This window comes from Drosophila biarmipes, chromosome 2R (assembly GCF_025231255.1).
Source record: "Drosophila biarmipes strain raj3 chromosome 2R, RU_DBia_V1.1, whole genome shotgun sequence".
In the NCBI taxonomy this organism is placed as follows: Eukaryota; Metazoa; Arthropoda; class Insecta; order Diptera; family Drosophilidae; genus Drosophila; species Drosophila biarmipes.
The window spans coordinates 16,987,839-17,006,881 of record NC_066615.1 but is presented as its reverse complement, the minus strand read 5'-3'; the positions used below and the strand labels follow the sequence as shown (position 1 = coordinate 17,006,881).

At 43.1% G+C, this 19,043-nt stretch overlaps 2 protein-coding genes across 3 annotated transcripts in view; one reads left to right on the top strand and one right to left on the bottom strand.

Annotated features, from left to right (window-relative positions):
- The first annotated feature begins 404 nt into the window (after positions 1-404).
- LOC108036349 (testis-specific gene A8 protein) lies at positions 405-1,865 on the top strand. 2 transcript variants are annotated; one of them, XM_017112423.3, is made up of 3 exons: positions 405-1,056; positions 1,351-1,477; positions 1,694-1,865. In XM_017112423.3, exons 1-3 carry the CDS (start codon positions 542-544, stop codon positions 1,706-1,708), a joined length of 657 nt encoding a protein of 218 aa, XP_016967912.1. In that variant the 5' UTR covers positions 405-541; the 3' UTR covers positions 1,709-1,865. The 2 variants fall into 2 exon arrangements, with proteins under 2 accessions (XP_016967912.1, XP_016967911.1); XM_017112422.3 differs by having other exon boundaries at positions 406-1,056; positions 1,351-1,865.
- The window catches only part of LOC108036346 (uncharacterized), a 30,017-nt gene continuing 12,835 nt past the window's right edge, over positions 1,862-19,043 (bottom strand). The window contains exons 2-4 of the mRNA XM_017112418.3: positions 18,416-18,915; positions 11,574-13,620; positions 1,862-2,479 (exon numbers count right to left, since the gene is read on the bottom strand). Coding sequence (XP_016967907.1) covers positions 2,276-2,479; positions 11,574-13,620; positions 18,416-18,909 — 2,745 coding nt within the window. The 5' untranslated portion in view covers positions 18,910-18,915 and the 3' untranslated portion in view covers positions 1,862-2,275. The remainder of the gene's footprint in view (positions 2,480-11,573; positions 13,621-18,415; positions 18,916-19,043) is intronic.

The following is a 19,043-nucleotide window of genomic DNA, read 5'->3' as shown; positions in this document are numbered from 1 at the left end:
CGCAGACACAATCGATTATTTTTTCTTTGTATATCGCGCATCACTGCTGTCCGTGAAGTGATCACTGAATGCACAGTGAAGTATGATCACAGCGTGTATTATGCTACCTATTATCATCATCAAAAAACAGGAACAAAAAGCCATATGCAATGTTTTCTTTCAGAATGCTATAAAATACAAGGTGATGACAAAGCTATGACAGTCAAATAAAATTAATAAAATAAATTGCGATATAATTTAATCCAATGTTTGTCTTAAATATGCAGTGAAACAATTAGAAAGGGGAGAGAATACTTTTTACTGTCTCTGTTTTTCCTTTATTTTACCAAATATTTTTTTAACCAACTCTTTCGATTCAATTAAAGGCGGATATTTTAAATGTGACCAGATATTGAAAGCTAAATATATTTTCATCTCAGTTTTCCAGTGTGTGGCAACCCTAAAGCTAAGCAAAACAAAAACAGAAAAGAAATTTAAAAGGTCATTGTTTATCCGTAGAAGCGGCTAAATTTGGAACGGATTTTGAGTTGGATAGAAGAGAATGTCCAGCCCCTGGTTAAACCTAGTGGCTGCAGCACTGCTGCTGCTCCTCTGCCACCAGCAGACCTGTGACGCAGCAGTCACACAGGCGCCTCTAAAGGGGCAGGCCAACCCGGAGCATAGTGCGCCGGTTGCCGCGGTCGAGCCCAAAAAGCAGTCGGTGAAGAAGGCGCAGCCCGAGGATCCTCTGGCGGGTCCAAAGGATTCAATGGTGGTTGTGGACAAGGGGGGACCTGCTCCGTCTGCACCAGCAGTTCCTACAGCTCCGGCCGCTCCGGCTCCTCCAGCTGCTCCGGCCGCTCCGGCTGCTCCAGCTGCTCCGGCTGCTCCAGCTGCTCCTCCAGCTCCGGCTGTCCCAGCAGCTCCACCCGGCCCACTGCCGGCCCATTCCACCGGAGACGATGTGAAACAATCACATATGAGACCTGAGATGGACTTCCCCGGCCAGGCCGTGGTCTACATCCTGGTGGGCATCACCAGTACAGCCATTCTACTGCTTGTTATGCGGGTTTATCGGTAAGTTGAATTATGTACTGAATTCCTAGCCTATGACTCAGATTTGAAGATTGAATCACGTGTTAAATGGTTTTCATGAACCGCTTTTTATCGTAGATTTTTTTTGTAATTTGCACACGATCAATTTAGGACGAACCTTCTTAACGCAGTATACTATAAATCAGAAAAACAATTTTGTAATTGTTAAATATTTTTAATCGTAGTAAATTCCACATTATACAATTGTAAAGTTTAAATAGCGCATAGTTAAGGTATTTAATCTGATTAGAATAATCAACTCGCCAATCTTTACAGTCTGCGTTTGTCGAGAGCGGAGCGCAAGTACGGCGTGCAGGGCGACCGGGCCAACCAGGAGCTGACCCCACTACCGATGGCCATCGAGGACGTGAACAGCGACGAGGAGGACCACACCCTGTTCGAGGTCAATCGCCAGAACATACGCATATTATGAAATAGCAAACACGAGCACACGCCAAAGATCCAAAGTTTGGCTGCACCGCCATTTCCGACACCTCTCAGCAGATCTTGCCTTATTTCGTAGCTATTTAATGCTTTGTAGATTTGCGCTGTAGCTGCCAGCCAAGTAGCCCACTAAGCCCACTAATAACTAAGTTCTGTGCATTTCTCCCACTCGCAGTTGGTTCAGGTTTAACGAATCAAAAGGAAAACAAAACCACTTGTGATAGGTATGTCTATAAGTACGAAGATGCCGCTGAAGCCCTGAAGGCATTAAAAATCTCAAAAGTACCGATGCTTTCAACTCGCCACTGCGTGGATGTTCCATATTAATAAATGTTATATTAAATGTACTTGGTATTCTGTTTATTCTCCTCACACTCACAAGACTCTAGCTATAATTATAGTTGTACAATTAGACTTAATACAGTTTGATGGGCTTAACGAAATGTTTGACAAACGATAGGCTGGATACAGGCAGTTTACGCGTACGCACAAAACAAATGCACTCACTCAGACTTAATAACTAGGATCACATAAATAATTTATTAACAATACTGCGACTGCGGCCGTGGCGGTCCTGCCCTGCCAGAGAAAACCACGAGGAGCTTACGACTACGATTAACACTAAACTTGAGCTTCGCTAACGTTTTACAATTGTGGTTGGCACTGTAGTTTGTAATATATATGCTGCCCGCTCTCGATTGCGCAGAGTCGTATCTAGAGGCTAACTAGTGTGGCTTTGGCCACCGGTCGGGAGTCCTCAAATCATGCTGCCGAACATCCGTTTGCCGCGGGTCAGAACCAGGCTGACCACCATCACGGTCAGCAGGAAGAAGACCAGGCTGAGGAACGTGGTGATGAAGCGGCATCTTTGGCGGAACTTCTTCTCCTTCTCCATTTTCAGGCGCAGCTGCTCGGCCCGCGGCAGGTCGAGCGTGAAGTCCGATTCGGGTCGTGAGGAAGGCTGTGGGGAAAAAATATGTCATAAGTTTTGTTTCTTTAGGGCAAAGCAGATTGTTCATCGTCCCACCTAATTGGATTATAATTTAAGGATAAATATAAGAAATTAAATTCGGAGCCTATTATACATATGTACATCCAGGCATGGAGTTTATTTGAATTGACATTTGCAGTTTCGGTTCAGTTAAGATTATCATTTTATTGACTATCATTTATGAAGTTATTAAGTTAAGGGTCCTAAGGATTTCTTTCATTTGAATTAAAATTTCCATTTCAGATTAAATAACTCTTTGATCATTAAGACATGACTTATCGACTTAAGACAACTTTTCGAGATCCTCATTTTTTGCTGTTCAATAAAGTATTAAGAGTTAATAATAACTTGTGGTTAAATTAAAATAAAATTTATAAAAAATGAAAAATTAGTGATATTTCTTATTATTCTCTTATTATCATCATTCCACTAATAATTTGACCTAGGGCCGCTCGAAATAGAAAACTTGGTCTGTAAATGCCACTTGGACCTGCAATTAAGTTAATTAATGTTTGACGATGATATAAGCGTTTGGGTTTTATGTAAATCGCTGACCATCAACGACCGCTGACCATCTTCGCTTGACATTGATTATGATCACTTAAATCGCGCATAATCGCAGCGATCCTATAAAGCTAAGGCTCGTTCGCGCATTTCGGGTCACAAAATGCTTAGCCATAAATCACGGCCCAAACACCGTCTCGTGCCTGCCAATATTTGCAGTTGAGCCCAGGGCGTGGTTATATGCTAAAAAAATTCCGAAAACAAACCGACAAAAAAAGGGCTCCAACGCACAACAATTTGACCCACTAAGCTTTGTTTTCTTCGCTTTTGTTGTTTCGCCTGTGCTCATCTTCATTTTTTCCCGATCGTCTCACTTTTAGCGACACAACCTTGAAATCTTTTTCAGTAACAGCGAAAAAAGGCAGACTTGAAACAAAACGTTAACAGTTTTTTGTTGATGCTTTTTTTATATTATATTTTTTGCCGATTCTCGCTAAACATGTTAAAAGTTATGAAACACTTTTGGAAATTTCACTCAGGAGCAGGCTTTATAAAAAATGCAGCATCTATATCTTGACAGCAAAGGGATTACGGCATTTAAAAACTGTCACATGGAAACTGTCACAACTACTTCCGGCGGAAGTGCAGTTATTTCCTAACCGAAAATTACATTTCAGTTTGACATATTCCTGTGAATGTCAAATGTAATAATTACGCCACTGTCAATTAGGAAGGGAACAGGTTCTGTTGGCCAAAATGTTTACAAATCTGGCTAAACACTCGCCTGTGCCAAATGGCAGATTGAAACGCTTATCGAATTTCAAGAGTGAAAGCGGCGTATACGCAATGCGGTCATTAAAAGGGCATTCAAGTGTAATTTTGTGTGTGTCTGGAGTGCTTTCAACACACACTCGCCCCGGCTTGTGTGTAATTGAGCTGTGGCAAACAAGGCGACACACACAATTTTGCCTGCAAAAATTTGTGCACACCTATTTTTGCATCTTATTGTGAATGCGACGGGTTTTGGAATTTTTTTCTTCCGTTTTTCCTTATTTTTCGCGGGGCTATAAGCTGCATTGTTTTCGATCCGGGTGATCATTTCTTTTTCTGCTCAATCAATTACAGTGTATATCGGTTGGCGGGGAACTTTGAGTGACTCCTAGAAAATTATCATTTTTTAAATATTCAGTTTTCAATTCCTGAACAATATTCTTAAAAAGAACCCTTTTAAGAGTTGCTCATTGTTACATATATCTTGAAATTAAAAATTATTATAATGAACCGTGATAAAAAATGCAGTTCGTTAGCAATCTTAATAAATTGGAAAATACATTTAGAAAATAATTTCAAATTTGTTAAACTCTGAAATATTTTTAATAAAAAAAAAAAGATTTAAATTAAGTATTTATACAAACACTTTAAGTTTTTTCCCTGTAAATATTTTAGGTTACGTTTTTTTCTACTACAATATGTATTATCACTTTGTGAATATCCACTGTACTTTGAGTTCGACCAGAAAAACACTCACAATCAAAATGAGAAATTGAAGTGAACTCAACTTTGCGGTACATTTGTGCCTTCCGGCTTCTTTTCTCTCCCTTTTGACGATTCGCTTGTCTGAGGTTAGTGATGCCGTTCAAAGTCGGGAACACGCATACATACTCGTACACCTATGGGTATTCATTAGTACCGCTGCTGTTTATCAGTCAAAGTACTGTGAAAAGGCAAGACGTAATCGGCAAAAGATGACGGAGGCGGAGGCTGCGGGGAAATTACCGCATTCCGGCATTCGCAAGTGTATTGGCTGCAGGCGATACACACGAAAAAAATACAATGATACTCGATGATCGATTGGGTATTAATGTATAAAAACATTCTTTTTTATATTTGCATATTTAATGCCAAAAATAATATTCTTAATTTAACAGAGCAGACTTGAAGTCTAAAGGTTTATTTCTAAAAAAATTCCCAAATTATATATTCATAAATAATGATGGATTGGTTATTAATTCATTGAAAAAAAGTAATATTAGTATATTTCAAAATACATTTTATATTGACACCATGGTATTATTTTGCCAGTAGAGTGTTTTTATATAAAAATAATCAAGTTCGCGACTTAAGGTTTATATTTAAACAATTTAATGATGACGGATTAGAAATTTATTCGTATAAGCAAACTTGATCCTTGAGGTGTGTTTTTAATAATTTAAATTTAATTTAATAATATAAATATAATTAAATATAAATGTAATATAAATTTAATTTGTCACTTAAGATTGTTAAAAAGGGAAGAAAACTCCGTTTTTAAGGTATCCCTTTAAACAATTCTTAGGGGATGATGGATAGGTATTTATAAGCTTGATCTTAAGCCATGTTTGAGGTGTATTTTTAGATTTTCCTACTAAAAAGATTAGGAGGTTCATTAGCCCCGATATAATGATTAGAGATTCAAAATTTGGGAGACAAATGTGAATCCCCTCCAACACAAACCTTACGCACATCTTCAAATCATTTACCCAAGATATCTCCAGTTAAGATGGTGTTTTTCTAGTGTACTTCACCACGTATCCCCCGCGTTGTGGGAGTTGGAGTGTAACGGTTTTATTGGCTTGGCATGCCAAATGAAGTGCAATTGTGGTGTAAAACGCCGTGGGTGGATTTCAATTGAAACTCGGGGGCCCCGAAGGTGCCGGAATATCTTGCCGATTTTGGCGCCGGGGGAGACGCCTGCCCAACAGCTAATTTGCAAATGATGCCGCACCAGCAACTCGCTCACGCACACGCAACAAATAATAAATATAAATAAATTATACACACAAAAAGCCATAAATTCGCCAAAGATATGCAAAATGATGAGAAATCGACTACTGGCTGTAAATTCCCGCTCAGCCCGGCCTTGAAACACATTGTGCACCAAGTCTGCCCCCCAAATACGGGTTCAGCTTTTGGGTGTGTGCTAATTTGTGAAAGAAAATCCATCGATCGGCGGATGCTTTTTGCCTTTTAATTTGCCGCACACGTTTTCCACCGCTGACATTGAAAGCGCTTCTGTTTCCCCGCTGCTCGGCTGTCGCTCTGGAAGTTGGCCAAGTTTATTATGTTGGCACACACCGCCCTCCCCCTCGCCCATCCGGCGAGCAAGTACATCAGGTTTGAAAAATCGCTCCAAGAGAAAACAAAATTTAAACACGTCCACGAACAACTGGCCGACGGTCGTAATCTCCGCCGGGCGGGGAATCCGTACTTTGGCTCACGTCGCGGCAATGGAAATTCACCGGACTGCAGTTCGCTCTGTCTACCCAGAAGATGTATCTGCCACTTTGTGCTATCTGCAGACACGAGAGTCTGGTATTTCCACCGGCACCTCGCATTTTTCTTATGGCTTATGCTCAGATCATTCCAGCACGATGGAATCCAGAAGTTAAAGTTATAGGAAAAGAAATTTGGGCCTGTGCTGATTACTTTTCCGCTTCATAAAAAATCTTGATCTTATTATGGGTTGTAGGTTTAGAGGTTTATTGTATAAGAAAGCCTATAAAAATGATTCGTATTGAACCATCAGAAGTTAAAAAAAACTTATTTTGCTTGTATGATAACAAAAATCTCAAAATTGGCAGTTAAGATTGTCTGCCCAATATTTATTTATTTACTATTTACCATTTTATAAGGTGTGAAGGTGCATTTTTTGCGTAATTTTTCGTGTAGTTTTTAACCTTTTAAAGAAGATTTATTTGATTTGGTAGCATTGGTACTATATTTTCTAGACAAATTGCTACCAGAAATTTCTTTTAAAACTTAACTTCCTAAAACATTTTTAAAAAAAATCCTCTTTAAGAAGTAAAACTTAAAGATCAATTGCTTTGATTTGGTAGCATTAAGCTATTATATTGAAAAATTTGCACAGAAAATTTACTTTGATTATCTTTATCATCAATATTTCACAGATACCGTGTGCTCAATTCACATTATAATGAAGTACGATTATTTTTCCACAACCAAGTTCGAAATATAATATTTCCAGTTCTCTGGGCTTGTACCATTTTTTCCGGGGGAACTTTTCACTTGTCCATTGTTTCCGTCACTAATCCCTGATCCACTTGCGCCGAGCCGAAGCCAACAACTGATCCGCCGTCTGGCCCAAAAGCAGGTGAATGTCTTCACGGGGGGCACTTCTACACACATTAGGTTTGTTTTGTCTTCGCCAATTAACAGGCGTATGCTAACTGCAGTAACTCCAGTAAAGTGTGGCAATGCGTCCACGAGTCACGGGCCTGAGTCGCGGATTTAATTCAATTTAAAAGTGTGTGCAAGCATTTATGCAATTGCAAATGAATTTTCTTCTTTCGCCTGCTCCGCCTGGCAGTGGTGAAATTGCAACTGGAGGCTGGCTGGTTGAGTCACCTCCGCCGCTGCCACCACTACCAACCGCCCGAGGGGGCGGCTGCGGCTCTGGGTGGGCGTGGCAGAATTGCGAAATCCAGGTGGCAGTGGCAGTCTAATTAGTCGCTGCCTTTCCCTCGGCGCACACGGCGTATGGGCAATAGGTGGAAATTTGATACCATAATTGCGGGCAGTGCCGCAGCTTCCGTGGAAGCAATACCCCTGGGCCTCTGACGGCCACTAGTCGATGGTTTATATAACCCGAAGAGACCCCCAAGGGGCCGGCGTACACGGGGAGAAATGGGTTCAATGATCTACTTGGGTTGTGTTTTAAAGGTCAATTTGAGCGATTCGGGGGATAATCAAATCGATTTGCACTGACTCTATTGTTTTTCAGCCGCTATATGAGACTGCCTTTATCCAGGTAATGGTATTTTTAAAGGCTTAGTATAGTAACTTAAAAGTTTACATTTTCTAATGTTTGATCTAGTTTGACTTTTAGGGGAAACTACTACTACTGCTGTATTTAAATTATAATTGAAAAGTCTTTTAAGAATTACAAAATGTTTTTAAAGGAACTACAGAATTTTCTCACATAAATTTGAATACAAATTTTAATTTTAATAAATCTAATAAGTGGAAATGATGATAAAGGTCTATACAAACTGTCAAGTATATGAATATCACTTTAAAAATATATAAAACAATGCAAGAAAGATCTTCAAGAAATATTTAATTTTATAAAGAATCTCCAAAATTCTCCAACAAATGTGTATCTTAATGTTAACATGAACAGTAAATATGAATTGATCTTGAAAGACCGGAGCTCCAAAGTTCTCTGGCAAATACCAATATGTATTCATACCCAGCAAAGCCTTATAAAATTCAAATGTATTAAATAAGTTAATATGAAAGGCACTCCCCCCTTTTTTCCTAGTGAGAGCCTCAATTAAAAGGCCCCAAAGACGGCCTCCCATGCAAAATGGCAGCCGAAGAAGGTTGACAACTCCATGACCAGCGACTGCTCTTGAGGCCTGCCCCCCAAATGGAATCCGCCATAACCCAGTTAGAGATTGGGTGGCAATGGTGGTGGTGGTGGTGGTGGTGGTGGTGGTGGTGCGGTGGCAACTGCCCACTGACCACCGCAAAGTGTCCACTGGTGGCAAGTGTGGTTGCGACGCCGATTGCAACACTTTGTGGCAGCTGAAACGCGTGCAGCGTTTGCCCGCTTTTGGACCAGATCGCCTTACATCTCTCTGCGTTTTCAGTTTTCAGTTTCGTCTCGTTTCATTCTCATTTTCATTTCAGTTTCGGTTTCGATTTCGTTTTGGCATTCATGACAGCAAACCCGTTTGGTTTCTGAGTTTCGGTTTCGTTTGCTGCCGGCCAAGTGCCGTGGGACGAGTTTCTGTTGCGAGCGGGCTCGCGAGGAGGCCTCGCAGCTTCAGGATGGGGCGGCTTCTGTTTTCCACTCGGCGGAATCTCGCCGCAACGTCCTTAAAGGTCACCCGAGTTGTAGGGCAACTTCTTGCCACTTGTTGCATGCCTGCTATCCAGTTATCGCGGCCACAATCGATGGCCAGTTGGCCGAGATGCGGCCGTCGTCTTAACGGAATTTAAAGGCTAACTGGTACAGTGTCGCTTAGCCGTATCATTTCGCACGATTGCCCCACTCAGGCGCTCAAGTTCAAATCGCCGCGATAGACCCGACTATCCGCTCCACAAAGGTGAACAAACCTTCGCCGAGTGCCGGCCCGGCCGAAAGTGAAAACTCATTGGGATGCGGGCTGTGAGCTCGGCCATTGACGGCATTCGAATCTAGAATCGCGCGAATCGCGGCTGCGGATATTGCATAAGCCGGTGCCCGAAAACGGAAGGCGCAGAACGGAAGCCAAAATCAGTAACGGAATTTTAAGAGTCTCCGGCCGAAAAGAACGGAAATCTAGAGTAATTATTAGACGGAGGAATACCCTTTAAAATATAATCTAAAGTGGGCTTCGAACAAAGAAAAACAAATGAATGGTTCATTCTGAACTGATATATATATATCCATATAGATATCGGAATTTTAAGGACCAATTTAGGTAGACGGTTAAACACCCTATAAAAGTAATCCTAAGTGTGTGTTTTGCTTAGTAAAAAATATTAGTACATTTGTATATAGATTTAAAACCATTCAATTAGTTTAATCATTATTTTTTTTAAATTACAAAGTTGGTATCTGAATTTTTTCGGACTATTATAAAAAACATAGTTCTTATTGAAATATTAGACGTTAAAGTACCTCTTATAAACTGCGAGAAAAGGCTAATATATTTTATTGATTAGTTATAATTTACAATACAATATCTTTAATTGAGTGAGTATTTTGCCTGTTGCATACTGTGCGTGTGGCGGCAGAAAGTGGACAGAGGTCAGAAATGCACGCAGCATTGGAAGCTGCCTCCGCTAATTTGTATAAGAGTTACCAATATCATACCAATTTAAATACATTTATTGAATCATCCCTTGGTTCGACAACACTCTAGCACTGAAATTGAGAATAATTGATGGAGTGTGGACTGACAAAAGCACCATCCAGTTTAGATTTCATTTCCATTGATATGGTTACTTGATTCTCAATGTAATTGCTCTGGCTCGGCAGTCACTTATCGGCGTTATGACTTAATCTGGCATTAACTGAAGAGCCATTGAGCTGGAGTCGGCACGGCAAGGCAAGGCAATCGATCTGGCAGCTGTTTTGAAAGTAGTGTGGAGTGGGGACCAGCATTAGATGTAATTAACGAGATCTTCGGCTGGAAAGGGGAACAGTAGCCAGGCGGATCCATTAATCAAACCGCCGCTTCGCCGGGGCCCTGACTCTGTGTAGATACCATCGACAGGCGGCAATCGACAGTCGAGCTTATGGATAGCAGCGTCTGGCGCATACTAAACTCCGACGCCGGGGAATGACGGGCATGCGAATTCCGACGAATGACGTGGCTCGACGTGGTTCTGGCCAAAAGTGCGGGGGTGCTGTGGCATTAGCCGGCTCACGATGCTACCAAAACGGCTGGCATTGCGGCCAAGGATGAGGCTGATCATCGCCAACTGTGCCTGCACGAACCAGCTTAGAATGCGAATGGGTCGAGGAGTTGGCCGGCTTAATGAGCTGAGGGCAAGAGGCATGTGAAGTGACGAACTTGAGATAGTTATGGCCAGCTCGATTGTTCAGTTTTCATTGGGCCGGCCCGACCTCGGGCTGCAACTTAGCTCGGCTGCAATTAGCCAGGGCATTAATCATACGCCTCGTTGGCCCGCTCGGATCATAATTATCTCTGCAAGCGGCTGCTGATCTAAATACGGCCATAATGTCGAAACACACTTGACCCAAGCTCTGCTAATGATATACCATGTGTAATCGAGGCAGGAAAAAATATAAATTTACCTTCAGACTTAAGGGATTAATCATTAATTCGCCAGGATTTAAACTTTTAACAAGAGCAGCATCAATTGAATTTGGCTGGGTTTCAGTTTGATTAATTCAGTGAACGGAAGTGGATTTGGTTGCCATAGAATCCCATCGAAATGCAAATCGAATTAAATTATCGGTAATTAATTCACTCGTTACGGAGTGAATTGAATCGTGGAATTATTATGCGATTGCATGAGTCCCAACCAAACTAAGGTGAATGCTCAACCACCGAATTTATATCAATGGAAATTAATATTTATAGAATTGGACTCTAAAAATGCAGTGAAAAAGATAAGATAGTTTGTGTATTGTTTTCATACGGTCGTTGAGGTAGTTAAAGTTTTCCTAATAAATTGAAATTTTATTAAAATGCATTTAACAGTCTGTGAACTTCAAAGTTTAAAGTATGTAAACCAAGTCAGTTAGCATTTTGTTATTTACCATTCTTTATAAAAAAAAATTTATTTCTGCTGGTAATACTTATGCTTTTAAAGTATGTTATGTGATGGGGACCAACCATCTTCACAAATTTATTTATTGGTATTATAACTTCTTAAAAACATTTAAGCTCTTCGAGACAGGCACATAAATTAAATGAACTCGCCGTAAATACCTCGTTAAATAATATATGCCAAGTAATTTTTCATAGCCCCCCAAGTTGCAGCCATATGCGTTAAGTAATATCCAATAAACCACCTCTTCCCAGACCCCGGCAATACTCACATAGGATAGAGTGGGCTGGGCACTGCTGATGACCAGTTCGCCTCCACTCCGCTGCTTTCCGAGGAGCGACTGATGCAGCCGGTTGGTGCCGTAGTACATCTCCCAGATGCTGGGCTTCTTGCGGTGCCACTCGGCGATGCTCTCCCGTTCCCTTTCCCGCTCCCGCTGCGCCTTATCCCCACCAGCTCCATCGATGGCGCCACTTCCACCGATGCCCTGACTGCCACTGGCCACCGCCAGGATGGGTTTGTGGAAGGTAAGATTGCGCTGCATTTGCGTAATCACTGTGGTGCTCAGGTGGCCCGGATGCAGTGCCTCCAGCTCCAGCTGCGGCGTGGAGGCGGGCGAGGGCGTGGCACTGCGCGACAGACTGGTGGTGGTCACCTCCGACTCCACATAGCACTCGGCGGCGGGGAAGATCTCCGCCAGTGACTTGCGCTTCATCTTGAAGTTGGGATCGCTGGCACATCGAATGGTCATGATCTGTTCGCGGACACTGAGAGGTCTGCCGCTGGCGGAGATCAGGACACCGTCGCGTACCGCCTCGTAGGCGTTCAGCTGAAGATCGGCGCAACTGCGTCGGCGTTCAAGGGCGTTCTGCAGCCGGACCACATGTTGCTGGCGACCCAGACCGCTGCACAGCTGGCGGAGCTCCAGCTCGCTGTGCTGGTTCATTCGCTGCAGATAGGACTCCAGTTCGTGCTTCAGGGTGTGGATCATCCCCTCCAGCTCCTTGGGCACATCGGTGGGCGGAGTGCTGGCGGGTGTGGGCGTGGCGGCACTCGAGGCGGGGGGCGTGGCACGGGACAGGAGGCGAATCTTATCACGGACATCCTCCAGTAGTTCACGGGTGTTTTGGAAATGCAGCTGATCCTCATAGCGCTTGGCATACGTCTCCTCGGCCACGCCCCCTCCCGATGCGCCCTTCTCGCTCTCCAGGCGATAGGCATCCTCGGGACAGGAGTTGATGTACTTGGCGCACTTGTAGTTGTTCTCCGCCAGCTGCTCGTCGTTCAGGAAGCTGGGATTGTCGATGCCCCGGTGAGGCCCCACGTTGGGCGCCAAAAGAAAGGCATCTAGGTCAATATCCATCAGAGAGTCATCAGCCAGTTGCTCCTGCTGCTGCTGCATTTGCTGCTGCTCCATGATGGTCGGCAACTGGTTGTAGACCCTCAGCTTTTCTCCAATATCCATCGGATGACTGGGGACATCGTTTCTCACCCCAGTTGCTTGCATGAAGCTCACAATATGCTCCTGGGCATAGAGGCTGGGAAAGGTCTTTAGGTGCCGGTCCAGATTCTCGATGCTCGTCTCCAGGATGCGCAGTTTGCTGCTGTAATGATGCAGTCCCTCGGCCACGTCGGCCTTTGACTGGCTTGGATGATGGTCATTGGATGCGGCAGCTCCAGCTGCATCTTGCATGTCCAACCGCTGACTGTTCACTGCGGACAGCTTTTCAGCGGAGGCTAGTGGTGGGTCCGCGGATGCCAAAGCCACCTCCTGGGGAGCCGCCACTTTCGTTGGCAGCTGGAGCGGCGGTCGCTGCCGCTGCCTGGCGGCCACACTCTTGATCTTCTCCTGGACATCGATGACCGGTTCGCAATAGATGTGCTCGTCCAGCGAGTAAGTGGAGCACACATTGGAGCTGTAATAACCGGACGAGCCGCTTTTGTCCGTCGAATAGTGTGAGCCACCCGTCTCAGTTGACTGCGTTGCTGCTGCAGCAGCAGCAGATGTTGCTGCTGTTGCAGATGTCGCTGTTGCTGAAGTTGTTGCTGCTGCTGTCGCTGCTGCTGCGAGTGGCAGTCCGGAATCCGAGGAATGCGTGCTGCTGACATTGGAGGCAATCGAGCACTTCTTGCCGCGCTCCCCCACGCCCGCGGAGGTGGTCACCTCCAGCTGTTGGTCGTGACCAATCGCGTTCCCCATTCCACTGCCCAGGCCATGTCCATTCTTCAATGGCATTGGAGCTGACGCCGTGGAAGTGGATGAGGGTATGGCTGTGGCTGTGGACGTTGGCGAGGCTGATGTTGCTGTTGTCGCTGAGCTGCAATGAGAGCGGGAAAAGCGAGAGAAAGAGCCATGAAAATCGGTGGAAAACACTCAGACGAAAGGGAAACCTCGTGTTGGAAAGTGGTTTTTGTTGGTTTTTCGCAATCGCCGTTTTGTTTATGCGTCGCCAACTGGGAAACAACTGAAAACTGTGGGAAAAAATAGTATTTTTTCGCAAAAAAATAAGTTAACTTAAAAACTGACATACAAAAGTGTACCTACATTTAAAAGTTTTAAAATCTCATCTAAAAAATAATACTTATTTTGTCTAAGTTGTATTCGTTGATAATAAAATATTTTCTAGTGCAACATTAACTTTGTATTTTTTTTTAAAGACCTTTTGCGTCAATTCTCATGACAATTGTCAAAATAAAATAGGTAGATCTCTCTTAAGCTAAATCGTTTTGTTTTTAACACATGACATAGGTTTGTTTATTGGTTGTAAAATATTTTCTAGTGAAACAAAAAACGAGACGTTGTTTTCATCCCATGGTGAAGCGCTAAAAACTTCACAGCCGAAGGCGAAAACTGGTTAACTGGGTTAGTGGCTTTGTTTACGTTTTCCACTTTTTCTCGGCCAGCTGGGATGCAAATATCGAAAGTGTTTTGCACTGGGATTCCCCACAGAACGCCTCCCGGATGTTCAAAATATACTTATTCTGGGCAATCGCACTTAGTTCTTACCAGGCCATATATATGTGCAAGCAAACATTCGAGAGCGTGTTTTAGAAATTCAGCATCAACATACAAATTCGATTTCAATTCAAATAAACTCGTTCTAAACAGGATTTCGGCTTCAGTTACTGTTGCAATTCGGTTAGCTTTCGGTTTGTTTGATTTTCGTCTGTTTTTCGTGTTTTTTGGGTTTTTATTTTACTGCCTAACTGTAAAGTTAGGCATGCGAGTGAAGTCTACTGCTTTGAGTCACTTTATCCCACATTTTTCGTTTTTCTCGGCCAGCATACGTGTGTGCTGCCAAGTTTGGGCCAACTTTTTGGTGAACCATGAAATTCGCCGGTGCCTGCCGACTTGGGGGGCAAAGGATGGCCAGAGGTGGCCTGCTAAGTGCAGCGAAATGAAATGGAAACTTAATTGAATGGAACGGAAGCTTCCCCCTGTGGAAGGGCACTAAACTTCACCGAACTCTTTACAGATGGCTACCGGTTGTTTAGGGGAAATTTATGTGGTCAGTACTTTCCATATGTTTGCAGATATCTCTTGGTTTCATTGCAAAAGATTCAAATAAATTTCAGTTCAAAGTCATTTAGCCTTTTAAGATACATTGTCTTTTAAGATACTTTTGTTTGAATTCGGACGTGTTTGGCCGACATTATGAGGTTTTTAGGCCGACTCTTGTATTATTTACAGTCCCAAATGAAGTATTAACCATTTAGATCCTTACCCCTTGTAGATCTTCAAAATGATTTATGTTGTATTCTATTTTTATCATCAATTTACCCCCATTCATGCTATTTGTTAATCTTTAGATACATTATTTGATATCTTGGGTTGGTTGACCTACTAATTTATCACATCATTGGGAAATATTAGCTTTATTTATTAGATCTTTATCACTATCTTTTCACATTCAAACGTATCAACAATCGACTGAGTAATTTCGAACTTTATATACCCAATTCATTTAAATCATTGTCTTTTGAGGGCCTAAAACTTGGTATATTTATTTGGACAAATTGATTGATACATCAATTAAAATTTATTTTTCGATGTGTAATTAATTGGTATATTCATTTATAAAAAATACACTTTCAATGGTTTGACTATCCCATGAGTCAATATTTATCTTAATAAACCCAACTGCAGTCCCCGAGGGATTTATTTTCCTAAAAGCCCCGCTGATTGATTGCTCCTTCACCCAAGAGTCATTATTCGAAATTCTAATCGCAGCGTATTTGCATTTTCTCTGGGGCGGATTTGCATTTTTGACCGCTTGGCGCCGGTGGCAATGCTTTAATAACTCACTTACGATCGGTAACAAGTCCCAGATTCTGTTCTCAATGCACTCGGCGCTTGGCACTAGGTCAGCACTGGCTTTTGGCCAAACGGAATGAGTGCTGCAGGTTGCGTAATAGCGGCTGTTGCTGCCAGATATATTGTTGCCGCAGTTTCTCGGCTCGGTTCGGATCGGTTGGGGCCGTTCTTGTATGGTAAGTCGGTGCGTTACGCACCCAAAAATTGATAAGTTGCGGTCAGTGGCGAGTGTGGCTATGTATATTTCTATTTTCTGGTGGCGCAGCTACCGATGCGTAGTGGCAACAGGCCATAGATATCGCAACAACAGAAGCGGCAAGGTTGCCTTTTCGGCTCATGAAATATTTTGCAATCTTTGGGCTATAGGTGTATGTTTATTTTGTTTGTTCGACTGTGTTAATTAAAATGTTCAGCCTCGTTTGCATGCACGGAACACTGGTGGACCGGCGGACAAGCGAATTTGGCGGACAAACGGACAGGCGGACAGGCGGACATACGGACAAGCGGACATATAGACTGTATTATAGACCGTTAGCAAACACTATCGTGTGACCGCTAATTGTTGTTGACTGCTTGCCAAGACAAATTACAGGCGACTGGAAATTCGGCATCTAAGTCGCGATCTAGCCCCGTCCATCAATTGCAAATCAATCAATGGGCCAGCGCGTTTTTATTGCAGCGATTATATCGACGACTTCGCACATGCTTAACGCTTAAGATGGATGTGTGTTGGATTGGCTAAACGCCTAGAGCGACCTTGGCATAAGCCAGAGATACGCATAACGATGGCCTAGGCGGTCTCCAAAAATTGAATACAAATTAGCAGTAGCGATGGGTGTCTAACTGCATCGATGGGGGCTAATCGCACAATGGAATCGTACTTGGCCAAGGTCGCCGAGGAGGAGCTACTGTGCGAAATCCACTGCCCAATGGGTTTTATCATAGTTGGCATGCGTGAGCAGTAAGTATGGTTTACTGTCCAACGCTGATTGAATTGCCAATCGATTGGGGTTCGGTAAAGGGCGGGGGTATTCATACCATAAAGCTATGACCTTGGGGGAAACTCTTGGGAGCTCTTTCCTTGATCCGCTGCGAATCGTTTGCTATTTTGACAGCATATCTGCCCGATTATCTTATCATGGCTATCGTGCCAGTGCCTGATTTCCATATTCTGCCCCATGCAATGACCAAAATAGCTGAAACAAGTTGGAAATACCGAAACTATCCGCCAATTAATTGAAATTGCTGTCAATACACGGCACGACTTAATGCATATGCATACTCATATATGCACTGGGAAAAATACCAGGGTACATCTAAAAAGTGCATTTGAATATGGAATTTTTATCTTTTGTGGTTTTTTGAAGATTTGAGAAAAGGAAATATTACATTTAGTGTGATATGATGACATGTCATAAGTGATGACATGATGGCATGCATGTCATTGGCATAAGAACTGCATTATGTCTTAAATCTTTTCAAATACTTTCTAGCTTAACTAAAATATTTGCAAATAAGATCCTGCACTTTCTATCTTAACTAAAATTTTTGCAAATAAAATCCTGCAATTTAATATTTTCCTTTTTCATCAATTCCTATTTTCCTATCCACTTTTTATCAGTGTACGAATATACTTATATGTGTTCAAGTATTTATTTTGTATTTTTGATAAATATTTCAAACCAAAACGGGCTCTCAGCTTCTGACCTTCGGCGATTCGAAGATCATGTGCGGCTGCTGCTGGTGGCTTCTTTAATTTCAATTAATAAACGTAATTGTTGCAGCTGTCTGCAGTTGCTGCATCGCAGCAGCGGCGATGACCGCCGCCGTCAAGTGTTTGCCAAGCTTCTCTAAAAACAACAAGATATATGAGCATATACACGAGATATACACATATATGAAGACAAAAAGAGGTGAAGGCTGACAACAGGCGCCAAAAACCGCATTGCTCGATGCAGCAGCAGCAGCAACTGCAGCAGCAGCAGCGGCAGCAACTTGAACTTCGCTGCCACTGCAGACATGATTTACATACCCAGCGGTATGTGGCTGTGGCAGCAACAGGTTGCCTGTGCCGCTCTCAGAACCATCTCAGCCGTAATCATAATCCCCATTTGGGGCAGCACTCCGCCGCTGATTGCTATCCGGCTTAATGCCGCGCTAATTGGCTCGCAACAACATAATTACAAAATATCGCCGGCTGCTGCTCAAGTGGCTGGAACCGTGAAGTGTTGCGTCCGTAATTGCATTAACAACAGGTAGGGTTTCCGATCCGCGCCGGTCGTGCCTTTTCTGGGGTTTTCTCTCTGTGTTCCGACCCCACAGACCCCTGCCCCCATCCCCAAAGTCAAGGTCGCTGGGGAAGCGACGAAGGTCGCTGCACGGCGATGGGTATCCATGCCTAAATTATGAATTTGTTGCACATTGAAGGGTCTTCCATCTTGACTTTGGACAAGTTATAATTAAAGATACCACAGTATTTACTATATATTTCCAAGTGGTTTTTCTCAAGAACTGATTAAATGATTGAAATGTGTTCATGATTCCGCTTATCCGGAAATATTAAAACTATTGTTTGCGATATATTGAAATTTTGTAGATCCAGAATAGATTTAGATTTAGAATAAGATTTTTGTTAATTAAAAAAAAATGGAGTTTCTTTAAAGAACCTACTTAGAGGAAGTCCTGAGCGAGTTTTGGCGTTGTGTTAATTTTTCCATATTTTATTAACCCATAGGTATTGGTATTTGACATACTGGCCTTGATATATAGTTACTTTATGCCTTTACTTATCTCCTTACCTCTGATACTTGAGCATGGCTCGTGGAAGAAGAAAATTCTCGCTGCTGCCTTTCGGTGTCGACTTGGTGGCACCTCCTCCACTCGGAGCAGCTCCACTGGCCGCTTCCTCTGCTCCCGCTCCCGATGCGCCTGCTCCTCCTCCGTTTCGCGCAAAGAAGGCTCCCAGGCGTTGCAGATATGCGAACTTGTTGGTCGCTCCGGGGTCTTTGGATGCGGTGTATCTCCTGGTGCTGCTGCTCCGGCTGCTGCTGCTTCCGTTCCTGCTCTGACTGCGACTCCGGCTGTGGCTCCTGCTCCTGCCCTGACTGGTGTCCCCCGCCTCGTCGTCCTCCTCGTCGTAGGGCAGCACCTCGATTGCATCGAAGTCGTAGGAGTTGAAGTAGGCCTGCTCCCGGGTCCGCTTCACCTGGGCAGCCTCCGTCACGTGGTCGGCGGATATATCCGTGGCTGTTTTCTTGCTCGCCGTGCCTGGCAAATTTTTGCAGATGGGCATGGCGGTCTATAAAAATGAAAATTAAATCAATTAAATTTAGATTTTAATAATTTAAATTTATATATTTATTAAATGTAAAACACAGGGATTTTTTCGTAATACTGATATCTTATTACCTAACTATTTAGTGTTGA

Excerpts from the sequence above, each read along its gene's own strand:
- LOC108036349 (XM_017112422.3), top strand. The coding sequence starts at position 542 with ATGTCCAGCCCCTGGTTAAACCTAGTGGCTGCAGCACTGCTGCTGCTC. Across the intron at positions 1,057-1,350 it reads CTTGTTATGCGGGTTTATCG|TCTGCGTTTGTCGAGAGCGG; the intron begins GTAAGTTGAATT and ends CAATCTTTACAG.